This window comes from Dipodomys spectabilis, unplaced genomic scaffold (assembly GCF_019054845.1).
Source record: "Dipodomys spectabilis isolate Male_0828 unplaced genomic scaffold, ASM1905484v1 ptg000329l, whole genome shotgun sequence".
NCBI classification, from domain to species: Eukaryota; Metazoa; Chordata; class Mammalia; order Rodentia; family Heteromyidae; genus Dipodomys; species Dipodomys spectabilis.
Window position 1 is genome coordinate 1,302,028 of NW_024871006.1, and position 15,473 is coordinate 1,317,500.

Here is a 15,473-nt window from a genome sequence, read left to right on the forward strand (position 1 = left end):
TCAGCCCAGATGGTCATTTCCCTGCAGCTTGGGGCCATCAGAGAGAGAGCTGGATCTGGGCAGAAGCTCCGGGAGTCAAGCCCCATTTCTGCCCTGTGCTGATGTAGTATGGCCCTGGCAGGGCAAAACCTTGCTTAAATTTTTTCAACTGTGAAGTTGGGAAAAAGCCACCAAGAGGACTAATGGAGATTAGAGAAAGCAATCCATGTACAAACAGTTTGAATGGTACCTGGTGTATGTGTGGTATTGGTGATGTTTATTGTTCTTATAGCTAGCACACCTGAGGTACTTGGACAGATGGGGAAAACAGCACAAAATATCATCAAGAATGGAGGTTATCATGGAACAATCCCCCTCCCCCCCAAATTTCAAAATATTGCTTCTTGGCCTTGAACGTGGTTTTCTTATCTCAGGACTGGGAAGGAAAGGAACAAGGCTGACAGGTACGCATTGGATTGCCAGGAAAAGGCATACTGGCTGGTGCACCGAAGCCCTGTGAGTATGGGGTCCCTCATCGCTTCTGAGCCCCTCTCCCCATCCTCTGCCTGCGCTCTCCTGTCCCTTGCTAGCTTCTTTCCCTCTGGGGGTGGAACTGGAGTAGCGGGAGTTGCTGCTCAGTCTTGGGTGAGCAGGGAGGTGTCCTTCGCTCAGCTGGAAGAGGAGTTGTGCTATCTGTGCATGGCCCATCTGGACTCATGATCCTCAATACTAACGCATCAACTATCGAGGGACAGGGATGAATGTGTCCTTCTGAGGGGGAATGGTGGTAGTGGTGGTGGGTGTCATTTCTTTTTCATGCCTTGGGAAAAAATATGAGAAGAAAAATCTAGAACATAGGCCCCAAAACAGAAGAGTAAAATACTGTGAGGACAGGTGTTCTACATGGCCAAGTAATCCAGGAACAGAAAAGAAAGCCATCCTGTGTATCTCCAGCTGCCTGTTCTCTTCCCTAGGTCCAGGCTGACAGCTGAGATGGGAACGGGAGAAAAGGAATGAGTCTATACTCAGCTTCTTATTGCTTGGGGCATCTCTGGCTTTGAGAATTCTGGAGGGCCAGAGAAGCAAGCAGTCTATAAATGAGCTGACTTGGGAAGTGTCAGCCCTACCTCTCAGCACAGAGATGCAGGTTCTGACCATCACCACCTGCTGGGGTGAATTCTTTTTTTTTTTTTTTTTGTCGGTTGTGGGCCTGAACTCTGGGCACTGTCCCTCAGCTCTTCAGCTCTACCACTTGAGCCACAGCGCCACTTCCGGCTTTTTCTGCTTATGTGGTGCTGAAGAATCGAACCCAGGGCCTCATGCATGCAAGGCAAGCACGCTACCACTGAGCCACCTTCCCAGCTCTGGGGTGAATTCTGCTGCCTCAGTTTCCTCCTGTGTGGAGCACATGTGCTGCCTGTGGGGCATAGGAGGCGAGAGATGTAAATGAGGCTGTGGAAATGGAAGAGTTGGAAATCTCCTTTTTTGGTTTCCTTGTCTCCTTCCAGGCATCAGAAATCTTCAGAACTAGAAAGCTAAATCAGGTCCCTAAAGGTTAAGAACTTGTGAACTTCAATCTCATTAGAGTTCAGCTGTTTTGCTCATTTCCTCCCCTCCCCTGCTCCCCTAAAGTAGATTCTCTTTCAGGCACTGCTGCTGTGGTGCATGGGTTGGGATGCTGGTGTGGTTGAGCTTAAGACCCTGGAGTTGAGCTCCCAAACACATTCCCCCCTGCATTGCTTCAAGGTCTTCCTTTAGGGAAAACCAGTTGCCTGACATATGCTTCTGGATATATGGCAGAGGGTCAGTACCAAGCCCAGGCCTCCTCATGGGCAGCTTAGTGTGTATCAGCTACACACTGCCCATGCTCTCCAGGAGAAGACCACCTGGGTGAGGAGAAGGAAAATGGCATGGTGTGCCCCTGTGCCCAGTGGTACCACAATGGAGGGGACCTGCTCCGTACAAGGGCTGGGAAATGTCTTCCACTGTCCGTGCATAGACTCCGTAGGGTTAGATGGCCAGTGTGACTACGTTTCTTTCAAAGTGGCATAGACTGGCTGTGTCTGAAGTCTTCCCAGGCCCCTTCTCCACCTTCTCTGGATCCAGGAGGTCTGTAGGATAGAAAGTGAGGGATGAGGGTTTGGCTCATGTGTTAGCGCACCTGCCGGGAAGGACAATGAATAGATCACCCCAGGTTTGCCCTGGTTCTCCTTGGGTAAATTCTCAGCTCCTGCCAGGCAAGTGGCTGGGTGGCTTCTCATAGCATGACAGTGTGTCTGTAAGGTTGTCTCTCCTACCCCTTCCCTCCTCCAACTCTATCAACACAACCTGCACCATCTTATCTTTACCTCCACCACCTCTATCAATCCCTGCTTCCCCCCACCACGCAGCTCAGGTCCCCAGCTTCCTCCTCCTCCTCCTCCACCACCACCGCTACCACCATCACCATTCTGGTGCTAAGCATTCTGCCTTCACCTGCTTGTGAAAGGCACTAGTGTCATTCCCACTCTACTGATAAGCAAACTGAGGTTCACACAGCTCCTAAAGTGCCAGAGCATCTGAACCCCTAGATCTGAAGGGGAGCCTTTTCTCATTCCTCCTCTCAGGTCACTGTGCCCTGACAATGTCATGTGATATACCCATTACATCGCAGTGTTTTGGTAACCTCCTTGGTCTTTAGAACATTGCCTGCTGCTCCTAAAACATAACATTTGGGTTCGGCCCAGTCCCTCTTGGATAGCGTGTTCAAAGTGAGGCTTTGCTGTAGTCCTAAAACTCCTAGCACACGAAACTGCTTTTCACATCTAATCTCCCCTCAGTGGATGAGACAGGAGTGCATCTGGGGCCCTGCTTTCCCTAAATCTTCCGGAACATTCTCCCCCTCTTATTGGCACGCATGGAGCAGACATTATTCAGGCCGAGGAGTGTCTCAGCCTGGAATAGAGCAATCTGTCTGACAAACTCAGGGAGCCCTGGAGCCCACAGACTGCCAGACTGTCTCCAGGAGACACAAACAAACCATCAGTGAGTTGGGACAAAAGCCAACCACAACACAGTGAGCCTTGGGCTCTGTGGATGTGGCACAGTCCCTTTGTGGACTGACTGGGGCCACCTGCTGTAGCGTGTCACGCAGCTATGAAATTAACCGGCTTTCATTTATCTGTATCTTTGTCTAGAGTCCCCGATTGGGCCCGACTCTGTGCCTGGTCAGAAGTTAGGTGCTGGGCATGAAATAACAGCTAGAAATCATGGAGCTCCTCCTGTGTGTACATGGGAAGCTCTATGCCTGGGTTGCCTCCTCCACCCCTGTCCACGATACGACGAAACAGGGAATGTCAGCATTCCATCACTTGGATGGGGAAATCAAGGCTTAGGGCTCTGTGCTGGGCTGTGAGTTCATACCAAGGGTCCCACAGGCTACTGTGGAAGAAGGACCCGGATGTGCCCCACCCCTGTGTGTGCCCCACCCCCGTGTTCCTCCAGAGCTATCACACGGGGAGAAGAGGGTGGTTGGCTGCTGCCTTGGGCCCAGCACCACTGGCAGAGGCCAAGATCAGATGTGAGGTGGGGGTGGGGGATCACAGAGCTAAAACGGCACTCGTGATCCAGCGTCCGGTAGTGAAGGAAGATGAGGTTCCGCATCTGCTTTTTACCAGAATGGAACAAAGAAGAGGTCTGAGTACTGTGTAATAGTTTGTAATGTCTAGAGACACAATGGGAAATGGTCCCTTGAATGAGCCATCTTGGGGGTAGGAGGGTGAGGGTTGTCTTCCCTACATCTTTGTGTTACCACCCCAGACCTCTGGGGGTGTATGTAGTACATCTCCTAGGCCTGGTGTTATGGCCGAGGATGATTTCGAGTAGTGTGCCCTAAATCCCATGGTCACGTATCTGAATAGCGAGCTCAATTGCCCTGAGTTCAACCCCCACACACAGACAGATGTTCACCAGAAGAGATGGCAGTTTTCCATTTCCTGCCAGGGTCAGGATAAATGCCACACCCCAGTGGATGGCAAAATAAATGAAGCCGAATCTGACATCATAGAACACTGAGAAGTTATTCAGATAATATTTTCAAAGGCTATCCATTGCCCTAGAAAAAGTAGTCTGACACGTGATTTTATATCATGAAATGAGACAGGAAACTATATATTCTGGTTCTATTCTTTTTCAATGCCACATGTACTTTTGACAGTCTCCTCTATGCCAGATGCCTAAAAGGGAAGGAGAATAGTTGGATTATGAGTCCAAACAGACTTGACCTGTGACCTTAAGGAGCTTACTATGGGCAAGCAGAGAGCTAGAGACTGAGATTATTGCACAAAAGAATGAGTGATGTGCAGAGTAGCAGAGTAGCTTGACCGAAGCAGGGGGCTTGTGTCAGTTCTCCATGGAAGTCACATTCAAGCCAATATGTGCTTGTGGCAAACTTCTCAAATTATATCTTCTCTGCCTCTTCTCTGTCTCCCTCTCCCTGTCCTGGTGTGTGTCTTTGTTTTTTTTTTTGTCAGTCTTGGGGCCTGAACTCTGGGCCTGGGCGCTGTCCCTTAGCTCTTCAGCTCAAGACTAGCGCTCTACCACTTGAGCCACAGTGCTACTTCTGGTTTTTTCTGCTTATGTGGTGCTGAGGAATCAAACCCAGGGCCTCGTGCATGTGAGACAAGCACTCTACCACTGAGCCACCTTCCCAGCCCATTCCCCTCCTTATCAAACAATTTAGGGGGGCTTTGTTTTTCCAGTCCTGGGGCTTGAACTCAGAGCTTGGGCACTGTCCCTGAGCCTCTCTGTGCTCAAGGCTAACACTCTACCACTTGAGCCACAGCACCACTTCCAGCTTTTTCGGTGTATGTGGCACCGAGGAATAGAAGCCAGGGCTTTATGTGTGCTAGGCAGCACTCTACCACTGAGCCACAGTCCCAGCCCCAATTTATTGTTTTATTAATCCTTTTTTCCCCCCTGCATCAAAAAGGTCTGACGCTTTAGGAAAGGACCAGGGAGAGAAGGGACAGGAGTGACATGAGGGAGGGTCCCCAAGCAGGGGACACCAGCTCTCTCTGGGCTTTCATTTACGTCCCAGGGAAGTAGTTGGGGCTTCATGCTAACTGAAGAGGAGGAGTGTGTGCATCTCTGGATGGCTTCCTGTTTGTGGCACCAGGGCAGGGGGCCTGTGTATGCCTTTCATCTCCTGGCAGCATGTCGCAGAGGTGTAGTGACTTCCTGTGCCCTGACAGTTATGTCTGGTCATCTTCATTCGAGTACCTTTTTGTGAGTCAGAAACTGTCAGCAGTGACTCTTGCTGGATTATGAGTCCAACAGACTTGACCTGCCACAGCACACCAAAGATGATGCTAAGCTGCTGGATGAGTGAACGAATGGATCAAAGAGTGAATGGATGGATGAGCCTGGGAATCCCCAACCAAGCAGAGGCAGTTTTGGAGGTAGAAACCTGAATGGGACCATAGCTGCATTAGCTGAGACAGATGGCTGCTGTCCACACAGGAGCTGACAGGAGACAGGAGCAGGCACTACAGGACATCCTGTAGAGTTGAGGGAAAAGATGGGGCACAGGGAAGGCTGTAGGAACAATAAGCCCTGGGGGTGGCTGCAGGCCTGGCAGTCTGAGACATCCAGTCTGGAAAGTGGAAGGAACCCCTGCATTATTCAGGTAAACCATTGAGCTCTGGAGTAGCTGATTTCATGTGGAGGGCAGGAAAGATTCAGAGGGAACTGCTGGATAACTAAGTCAAGACTTTATGCCAAGGTAGCAAGGAAGGAGCCTGAATACAGACAACTGTGTGTGTGTGTGTGTGTGTGTGTGTTCATTCCAGTGTAGTAGGGTATGTCTGTGTCTGTAAATGTGAATATTCATGCCTGAGAGTATAAATGCATGGGTTGTATGTATGTTGTGTTAGTGAAAACGGGTGAGTGTGCAGAAGCTCATATTTTCCTGTGTGTTAGTATGAGTGAGTGAGTGAGTGTGTGTGTGTGCGCGCGCATATGCGTTCAGGTCTGTCTTCTGTTTCATCCATGGTCAAGTATTTCTCCCTAGCAGATGAAGGGGAAATTCTTGGAATCCATCTAGGCAAGGCATTGTTATGAAGGCTGCTCCCCATTTCCCTTCCCCTTGAGGTTAGCTCTCATGGCATCTGCCTTGGGCATCTTGTATGTCCCTTCATGGTACTGGTCATGACTATAAGTTATATATATATTTTTAAGTTTTTGGTGCCAGTACTAGGGCTTGAACTCAGGGCCCGAGTGCTGCTGCTGTCTTAGCTGTTTTGCTCAAGGCTGGCACTCTACCACTTGAACCACAGCTCTACTTGGCATTTTTTTTCTGTTTAATTGGGGATACGAGTTTTACGGACTCTCCTGCCCGGCTGGCCTCAAACCAGGCTTCTCAGATCTCACCTGGCATGAGCTATTGGTGCCCTGCTTCTTAATGATCCTTCTGTGATGGGGAGGGGTGCCTCTCCTCTCTTAACACCAGAAGTGCCTTAGTATACATTCTGGGGATGCCCAAGAGCAGGACCCTCATGTCACCTTCACCAGCTCCCCAGGGCAGTGTCCAGCACAGAGGAAGTGGTTATTTGTTAATCTAGGCCCAAAGGTCCCGGCTCAGGAGAGGATGGTGGGGCCCCTTCCCTGCCATCTTCAATATATTTTCTATTGTCTTGGTTTTCCCCCCCTTCCTTGTCTAGGATGGAGGCCCAGTATGTTTTTGTTTTGTTTTTACCATATCAGGCTGCTGGGCAAGGCTTCTAGATTTAGACAATTAAATACAGATATTTTGTGCCTTTTGAATGTCAGCTAAACAGCATGTTTATAGAAAACATATGCTTATTTGAATACATTTTGTAGTTTTTTTGGGGGGGGGGGTCCTGGATGTGGGGCCTGAACTCTGGGCCTGGGCGCTGTCCCTCAGCTCTTCAGCTCAAGGCTAGCACTCTATCACTTGAGCCACAGCGCCACTTCTGGCTTTTTTTCTTTTTGCTTATGTGGTGCTGAGGAATCGAACCCAGGGCCTCAGGCATGCAAGGCAAGCGCTCTACCACTGAGCCACCTTCCCAGCCCCTATTTTGTAGTTTTAACATAAATATACAGTAAGTATTAAACTATTGGGGGGGCACAAATCATCTGTTATTTATCTGAGATGAACTGGATGCCCTAGTTTTTAATCTGACAGCCCAACCTCTGACCTAAAACCATTTCCATGCTATGGAGGAGGCCAGCTCTACTGGAGAGAAAGCCAGTAGCTTCCTCCAACCCTCTGAGCACTGAGTGCTCAGTGCACTCAGCCTTCTTATAACACGTGCCTGGCCTCCACTGGTGCCCAGAAGAAAGTGAAGGACCTCAATTGCTGGCCTCTAAGAGATGAGAGAGACCAACAGAGCCTGGCTGCAGAGTTGAGATATGGGGGGGAAAGGGATCAGAGAGTGCAGACCCAGCTTTGGAACACACCAATGAATCCATCTACTGAATCATCTTCCCTTGTTGCGTGACGGTGACTCTTAACTGACTACGAATAGGACATCCCCTTCTGTTAAACCCTCAGAAGAACCTGCCAGGTAGAATGCGTTGTCTCTGCTTCCCGGCTGGGGGCAGAGTGCGGACAAAGTGCTTTGTGAGAGATTTGGCCCAGCTGGAAAGTAGCTGAACCAGAGCTGGATCCTAGAAACGCCTGACTGAAACCTGGACTCTCCCCAAGCACCAGTGTCTTACTTCTTATCCAGCCCAAGGCAGAACACTGCACTGTGGGAAGGAGCTCTGTGGGAGGGCTCAGGGGTCCCATGGATGGATCCTAGGGAACACTTACTGAATTTCAATGTTATCCCTTCCTTCTCTCATCTGTTCATCTATCTATCTATCTATCTATCTATCTATCTATCTATCTATCTATCTATCTATCTATCTATCTGTCTGTCTGTCTGTCTGTCTGTCTGTCTATCTATCTATCTATCTATCTACACATCTACCTAGATATTTATCCTCCACACCCACCCATCCAGCCACGGTTTTGGAGATGCTATCCATCTGGCTGTCCATCCATCCATCCATTTATTTATCTCTCCATTCATCCATCCATCAACCCTCCTACCCAACCATCCATCATCCCTACTATGGTACTGAAATGCTATCCATCTGTCCACTATCCATTCATCCCACTAACCACTCACCCATCGTTCCATTCATTCATCTATCTGCCCACTCACCCATCTGGTCTTCCATCACACATCATGTTAGATGCTGGGGGAGCGCTGGTATCTGAACAATCCCCAAGAAGCTCCCTAGCTCCCCTGGAGGGTTGACACACTCTTGTATCTCCCTATGGGTTGGGGTGCAAGCCCTTCTCTGCTTGGTCTCACAATTTGCAGCGTGGCTAACACCTAAAGTTGATCTGATCCTGTAGTGATGCTTATATTGTTTCTATTCCATTTAGCCAGGAATGAATGATGTGCTGGACTATGGCCTGGACCGAGTGACCAATCCAAATGAAGTTAAGGTAAACAGGTAAGTCTCTGCAGCATTCTAGGCATATACATTACCTCTCTCTCTCTCTCTCTCTCTCTCTCTCTCTCACACGCACACACACACACACACCATCTTATCATCATCATCATCATCATCATCATCCAAACAGACACAAATGAACCTGTGGATGCATTTCCAGCCACAGAAACTGAGAGAGAGTCAGAGTTGCTCAGATTGGAAACCACTGGTCTCTTAATTCTGCCTAAAAGCCATTTCATTGTTTTCTCTCCAACCCCCAGCTTGAGCTGGCAAGGGGCAGTTACTTCTTTAGGGCATCATCCATAAGGCTTGGCAGTACCTTGAGGTGTGAGTGGAGGCTTGGAGGGCTGAGCCCCAAATGTGGGAAGATGGTAGGGCAAGGGGAAAGGGGAAGGAGCTGGTAAGAGGCATCTTTGGCATGTCTGGGGAGAGAGCCATGAGTCCCCAGAGAGCATCGTGGGGGAATTGTCTGGTTTCTTGTCCGAGAGGCAAAGTGGCTGTCCCGTGACACATACATGGTACCATCAGTTCCTATGGCAGCCTTTCCCACATCCCCTCTTGTCAGATAACAAATCACTGCGGAGGCCTGGTAGGCTCAGTTGCCATGGAGACAGAATATCCTTGAGTAAAATACAGAGCCAGGGTAAAAGATTTTTGTCGTTTCCCCCCGCCCCGTCCTCCCCTTCCCTTGGATAAGGAGCTGCTCTGGAAACCTCTTCTCTGTTGGAGGGGGAGGGGGAGGGGGAGGAAGCAGCCACTCATCTGACATGGGGGGGGTTGCAGTTCCATCTATGGCTGAGCAGTGTGAGTGTGTGGGAAGCCATTGGCAGGGCCTCCACTTTAGCAAGTGGTGAAGGCAACTGAGGAGCAGAACGGCTCCATCCTGGGAGCTAGGTAGGCTTCTGAAAGGGTGATCACTGCCATTGTCATGGCAGATGGGCTGTCCAGGAAGGAGGGGAGCCATGCCTTCTGGCTTTCCAAACCTGAAATCTTGACAGGGGCCGGCGATGCTCTCAGCCTAGGGCCAGAACACAGATGGGCTCACCGGGGTGGGTTCCCCAGGGACTGGGCCACCTCTGCCATTGATATTTCCTCTTTCTCTCTCTCTCTGTCTCCTCCACCAGCTTTTTCTTCCTGGGTGTGCCTGCTGGCTATGTGGAGTCATAAGAAGAAGCACGTGGCCCTCACGTGCCCTCACGTGCAGTCAGGCTGTCATCCTCCCTGGGCTACCAGTGTCTGACGTGCCCCTGTACGGGCGGGCCTGGGACTTCAGACTATATGCAGGCAGCATCTCCCCCAGCTGGGGGGCCTTACTTCCATTTTTCTGCCTCGAGAGGAATATAGAGCACTTGGAACATCTCCATAAAGCCTTGGGAGTAGAGAGATTTTTGTGTTTGTCTCCATTCAGGGAAGAGGGAGGTCGTGTCTAAGAATGGCTGGACTCTGGACTTCTTCTTCCTACACAGAGCTAAAGCCCCACCAAGCCCGAGTTCTAAGGAGACTGTGAGGTTGGCAGGGTGTGTTTGTGCCCCCCCCCCCTCCGGTGACTACTCCCTCAGACTGGCTTGGCTGCCCAGTCCTGTCAAGGCCTGACCCTATATCCTAGGAAATATGTCCCCTCTCACTCAGTTCCAGGGTGCCAAGGGCACAGATCTCCCCCTCCCTGTGATGATCCTGCCTGGAGACCAGGCACTGGCCTGGCTGTTCGCTGTTATGTGCACAGGGCTGGCTCTTCCGTCCTGTTTCCCCCACTCCAGGAGGGGGCTTTAGGTGATGGCTAGAGAGAATGATCCCTTGCTGAGCTTCAAAGCACCCAGCTCTGTCACTCCCTACCCATGGGAGCTTGGCTCAACTCCTGAGCCATTCAGAGCCCCTCCCCTGTAGAGAAAGGGAATCATAAGAGCATCTCTGCTTCTGAGTTGAGGAAATAGGCCCGGGGCGGTGATGGTGGGGATTCACCTGAGGTTACACAGCTTGGAAATGGTGATCCTGGGATTTGAATCTCCATGAATGGCCTCCAGAGCCTACCCCAAATACTGCCTGATGGTGTATTTTGCCTATGACATGGGGCTTTTAGAAACATTGCTGGATTTTGTTAAGTCCTTTAGGGGAGATAAGGCGACTTTCATTTTCCGTATAACAAAACTGGAATGGAGACTTCACTATTTGCCCAAGGAAGACCAGCTACAATTCTGATTTAGAACCTTTTAGTTTATAGCGGATCACCACCCCTCTCCCATCTCCATCTCCCCTAGGCCTGGCCTACACACAGAGCCTCTCCACAGGCACAGGCAGGCGACTTGCACCAGTACCCAAGGCCCCACACCCAGAAGCGCCATGCTGGATTTATTCTTGTCGCCATGTTAACATCTGCTTTTCGGGAGAAGGAACTCTGCATTTTCATTTTGTAGCAGGGTCTTCAGATTCAGAGAAATCCTGCCTTGACCATGCAGGAAGTACCTGACTCGACAGGTGTTTGCTTCAGATGCTGACAGTCCCAGACCCTGCCTCCTTGGCCAGCTGTCTCTCTTCCGTTTTCCTGGCTGCTTGGCATGAACTCCCTCAGTTGCTGGATTTCGCTGTTTCTGTGCCTTGAGACACCCTCTCTGTGCGTCCATGCCTCTGTTTCTTTGCCCATTCCTACCCAGCACCCTCATCCAGAGCCCCTTGCCTCTTCCTGCCCCGGCTTTCTCCTTCCTGTCTGGCGGGGTCTGGCTGGCATGGCCCTGACCCTTCTTGCCCTGGGACAGTTGTCCTCAGCTTCTGTTCCGGTTTGAGCCACGGAGCCTTGTAAACAAGTCTAGACGTGCCCCTATTTGGGCGACTCTGCAAGTGAAAAATAGTGAAGTTGCTAGAATTCCAGGAATCCAGAATGTCAGGAAGGGTTCCTTAGGACGAGTGTTCTCCGTGTCGCAGCGTGGGTTCACTCTGGGAGGCCCAGTTTCGGGGACGGGAAGGGATTGAGCTGTGAGTTCCAAGGAGAAAAGAAAAAAAAAATTGTGTTCCTTCCTGATTTACCATGAGGTAGGTCTCTGAGTTGCACAGAATTGTGGGTGAGTGTGTGGAATTTTAAATGATGTCCTTTGTGACCTCGATTAAATAACTATCGTGACAGTAGCAGGTTTGCCAAGTTCAGCAAATAGACACACGGACTTCCCAGTTGATTTAAATTTCTGATACACAATGCCAATTTTTGTTGGTGTTTCATTGTTGTTGTTGTGGACTTTTCTGCTCCAGCTGGCTTCAAATTGTGATCCTCTGGATCTCAGCCTCCTAAGTAGCCAGGATTGCAGGCATGAGCCACTGGAGCCAGCTTTTTTTTTTTTTTTTTATCTTTGTTGGGGAAAAAAAATCTAGGAAAGCCAAGACCAGAAAAAGTGGTACCAGGACAGAGATCTATGTATTTCAGAGTGGAATGCTTTCCAGAAGCTTCTAAAAACCTATTGATAGACCTCTTTCTGGAACTGTCCTTCCTTAGCCTGAACTCAAAAGTCAGAGAGTGAGTGTGAGAGAGAGAGAGAGAGAGAGAGAGAGAGAGAGAGAGAGAGAGAGAGAGAGAGAGAGAGAGGACTTCTTCAGGTGACCAGCCCTCAGTGTGAACTTGCTTTGGCAGTTTAGGGAGAGGGACAACATGGCTTTTTTTTTTTTTTTTCCAACTTGTGGTGTTGGTTAAGTTGTTATGAATAACTGAGAATAAATCTTGCCATTCATTCAGCTTTCTTCCTCTATGGGAAAAGAAGCTTAAGATCCCTGCTATCTTTTCCATCTCCATGTCGCTCTCCATCCAGAATGAGAGAGAAGTGAGGTTTCATTTCTTTATCTCTCACTTCCCAGATGATTCTAGAGATATGACAGCAGACCAGGCCAGTCCCAAAGACAACCTTTGATTCTTTTTTGTTTTGTTTTGTGGCAGTGCTAGGCTTGCACTCAGGGCCTGGGCCCTTGTTGTCCCTAAGTATCTTTTGCTCAAGGCTGGTGCTCTACCACTTGAGCCACACCTCCATTTCAGGCTTTTTGGTGGTTAATTGCGAGAAGAGTATTATGGACTTTTTTTTTTTTTTTTGCCTATGCTGGCTTCGAAACATGATCCACAGATCTCAGCCTCTTGAGTAGCTAGGATTACAGGTGTGAGCCACCGTTGCCCAGCTCATCTTAGTTTTGAGGAGAGCCATGTAAAGTCATAGTGGTAAGTTAAATTCCTTTCCTGGTCATACCGCTTGATTGACGGCCTCCCATGGTTGCACAGAATGGGACAGAAGTGGTGGTGATGGGAAATTTCTAGCCTTTGAGTAAGAAAGGATGGGCAGTGTTCATAGGGGGGAAGGGGTTTTATTTTTCCAACAGGTATTTGAACTGTAATGATTTCAATGCTATCCATTGAATGGTTTTATTTCTTTGTTTTTACAGAAACAAACAATCCCTGCTGTCAGAAAAGAGGTAATTAGTCTTGCAGTTCCAGGGGTCTGGTTTAAAATCCTGTAATAAGTTACACGGACGCCGTCTTTATGCTCTGTATTCAGTAGCACAAATGAAAGCCATGTGTGGTGTGCAAGCAGTTGTTGTCACAGTAAGGGACAGTACAGAATGACAAGGTCATTCTGTCAATGGTAAGGTCAGCATGGAGCTGATGCTGAGGTCCAGTAAGAAATACCCATGGATGTCACACATCTGAGGGGAAGGCAGAGAGGGCCACAGAGGAAACGTGATAGAGGGTCCATATTACCAACCAGACTCTGGGCTCATCTCTGTAGGCCCATTCAGAATAGCCTGCATGGCCCAAGATAGAGTCCTGGGTAACATTGCCTGCAGAGGCAGGGCATGGGCAATGAGTATCTGAATGGGAAAGAGGCAGCCTAGGAGGGGGAATGTCTTGCTTCGGCTGACCCTTCAGAACCAGAAAGACTGGGGATGGCCTCTGTGGCAGGGACCACTCAGCTTCTGTCACCAGGAGGCTGTGAGGGAACAACTAAGCATCAGTCCCCATGGCTCAGCTGAATGCTACTTAGGACAGATTTTCCCAAATCAATGCACGATGGGTGAACTAACTTGGAGTTTGGGAGGTCACCTGTCTACCAAGTCCCTGCTCTGTTGGTATTAAGTTGGCTGGCTTAACTCTCATTGTGGATATATAAATGGCTTCTCATTTTGGAGCCCTATGTGATTGTGAGCATTGGTGACTCTCAAGGGTAAGACTTGGCTGTCTCAAGATGGTCTCTCTTCCAGATCATGTATTACCAGCAGGCCTTGATGCGGTCTACAGTGAAGTCTTCCGTGTCCCTGGGAGGGTATGTCCTTGATTTCTTTGTCTTGCTATGTGAGCAAGTAGGTAGTTGGTGAACAAGAGGAGAACTTGTGCTTTACTGTGTGTGTGTGTGTGTGTATGTGTGTGTGTGTGTGTGTGTGTGTGTACTGGGTCTTGAACTCAGAGTCTTGCATTCTTGCTTAGCTTTTTTGCTCAAGGCTCTACCACTTGAGCCACACCCCCACCCCCTCTGACTTTCTTTTTTAATTTTCTTTTCCTGGTTCGTTGGAGATAAGCATCTCTCAAATTAGTCTGGTTTTAAACCAGGATTCTCAGATCTCAGCCTCCTGAGTAGCGAGGATTTACAGGTGTGAGCCACTGGGGCTCAACTGAGAAAACTTGGGCTTTAAGGCAAACTTAACACAAGATAGGCTGCCTGCTTTAAGAGCCAATAGATCTGTAGATGCCTCCCCCCAGTCTTTTTGAGGTTCAGTTCCTTCTTCACTCACAGTAAGTCTGCAGGTTTTACCTTGGGTTGAGAAAAGTTAAGATTCATCAAGCTCCTATAAAAGTCTACTCTGTTCCTTGTCATCCACTAATAGGGAAGCGGGGGCAGAGGCAGGATGGGGGAGGAAGAGTCCCAAGTTCACAGACATGACCTCCAGGGAGACCTGAGACAACCCGGTTCCATTGTCATCCACTCAGATTTATTAATTAGGGATAAGTAGGTTGTATTTACCGATTCAGTGGGCTGCTAAATGTCATTGCTGATCTTTGATTTAAAACCTGTTTCGGATACATTGGGAATCCATGTTTGGTTTAGTGAGTTTCCAGCAAACTCCCCCCCCCCCCTCCCCCTGCCTACCCCCACCATGAAAATAACCTGGCTTATTTCTATAATCCTTTACTTGAGCTACGGAAGACTTGAATACTGGTCCTGGTTGTTTCAGGGACTGAGGAGAGTTCTTTCTGTTTCCTTTCTTTTTTCTTTTTCTATCAGTGTCTTCCAGTGTGGTTAGGAGTTTGTTTCTTGTTTAAAAAAAAAAAAACCATGAAACACTTCATAGTTTACAAAAAATACCACCTCCCCTGAGAAATCGCCCACGGCTGTGGGTGAATTTGGTGACAGTCACCTTCTATGCACATGTAGACAATGCTCCTCACCTCTGGGTGCTGGTTTTCCCTACTCAGATATCGGGAAGTATGTTATGTGGAGGGTCTGACTTGTCTTGAGAACATTTATTTTTGTCTCCCATGGTAGGTTTGGGGTTCATTTCTCTGTCAGGTTTTAAATAATGAAGCTCAGTAAACCCAATGAATAGTAAAAGACAAAAAAATTACAGGTGGACATGATTAATTAAACAGCAGTCTAAACATTCACATAGTGAGACCAAAGGAGGATATTCTTAGGAGAGGATCACAAGGGCCCCATAACTGTGTGCATATGATCATATAAAATGAAGCCTATTGAAATGAACTCCAAGAAATGGTTATTTATTGTACTGTTTGTGGCTTTTTTTCCCCTTTTTTCTTTTCTTCTGTTCCCCCCCCCCCCCATTTTGTTGCTGTTTTTTTTTAAATTTTTTGAATTTCTTTACCCTTTGTCTTGTATGTAACTTTATCTGATTTGGGGAGGGGAAGGGGAAGCACAGAAATGGGACAAAGGGTGACCCAATTCAGCAGTGATTCTCACTAGACACTATGTTGGAAATAACCTATATAACTTGGGGGGAGAAAGGGAGAG

At 48.7% G+C, this 15,473-nt stretch overlaps 1 protein-coding gene across 1 annotated transcript in view; it reads left to right on the forward strand.

The window, feature by feature from the left end:
• The window catches only part of Rgs9 (regulator of G protein signaling 9), a 63,627-nt gene that overhangs the window by 23,551 nt on the left and 24,603 nt on the right, over positions 1-15,473 (forward strand). The window contains exons 8-11 of the mRNA XM_042665487.1: positions 414-495; positions 8,417-8,479; positions 12,895-12,924; positions 13,711-13,772. Of these exons, the coding sequence (XP_042521421.1) occupies positions 414-495; positions 8,417-8,479; positions 12,895-12,924; positions 13,711-13,772 (237 nt within the window). The remainder of the gene's footprint in view (positions 1-413; positions 496-8,416; positions 8,480-12,894; positions 12,925-13,710; positions 13,773-15,473) is intronic.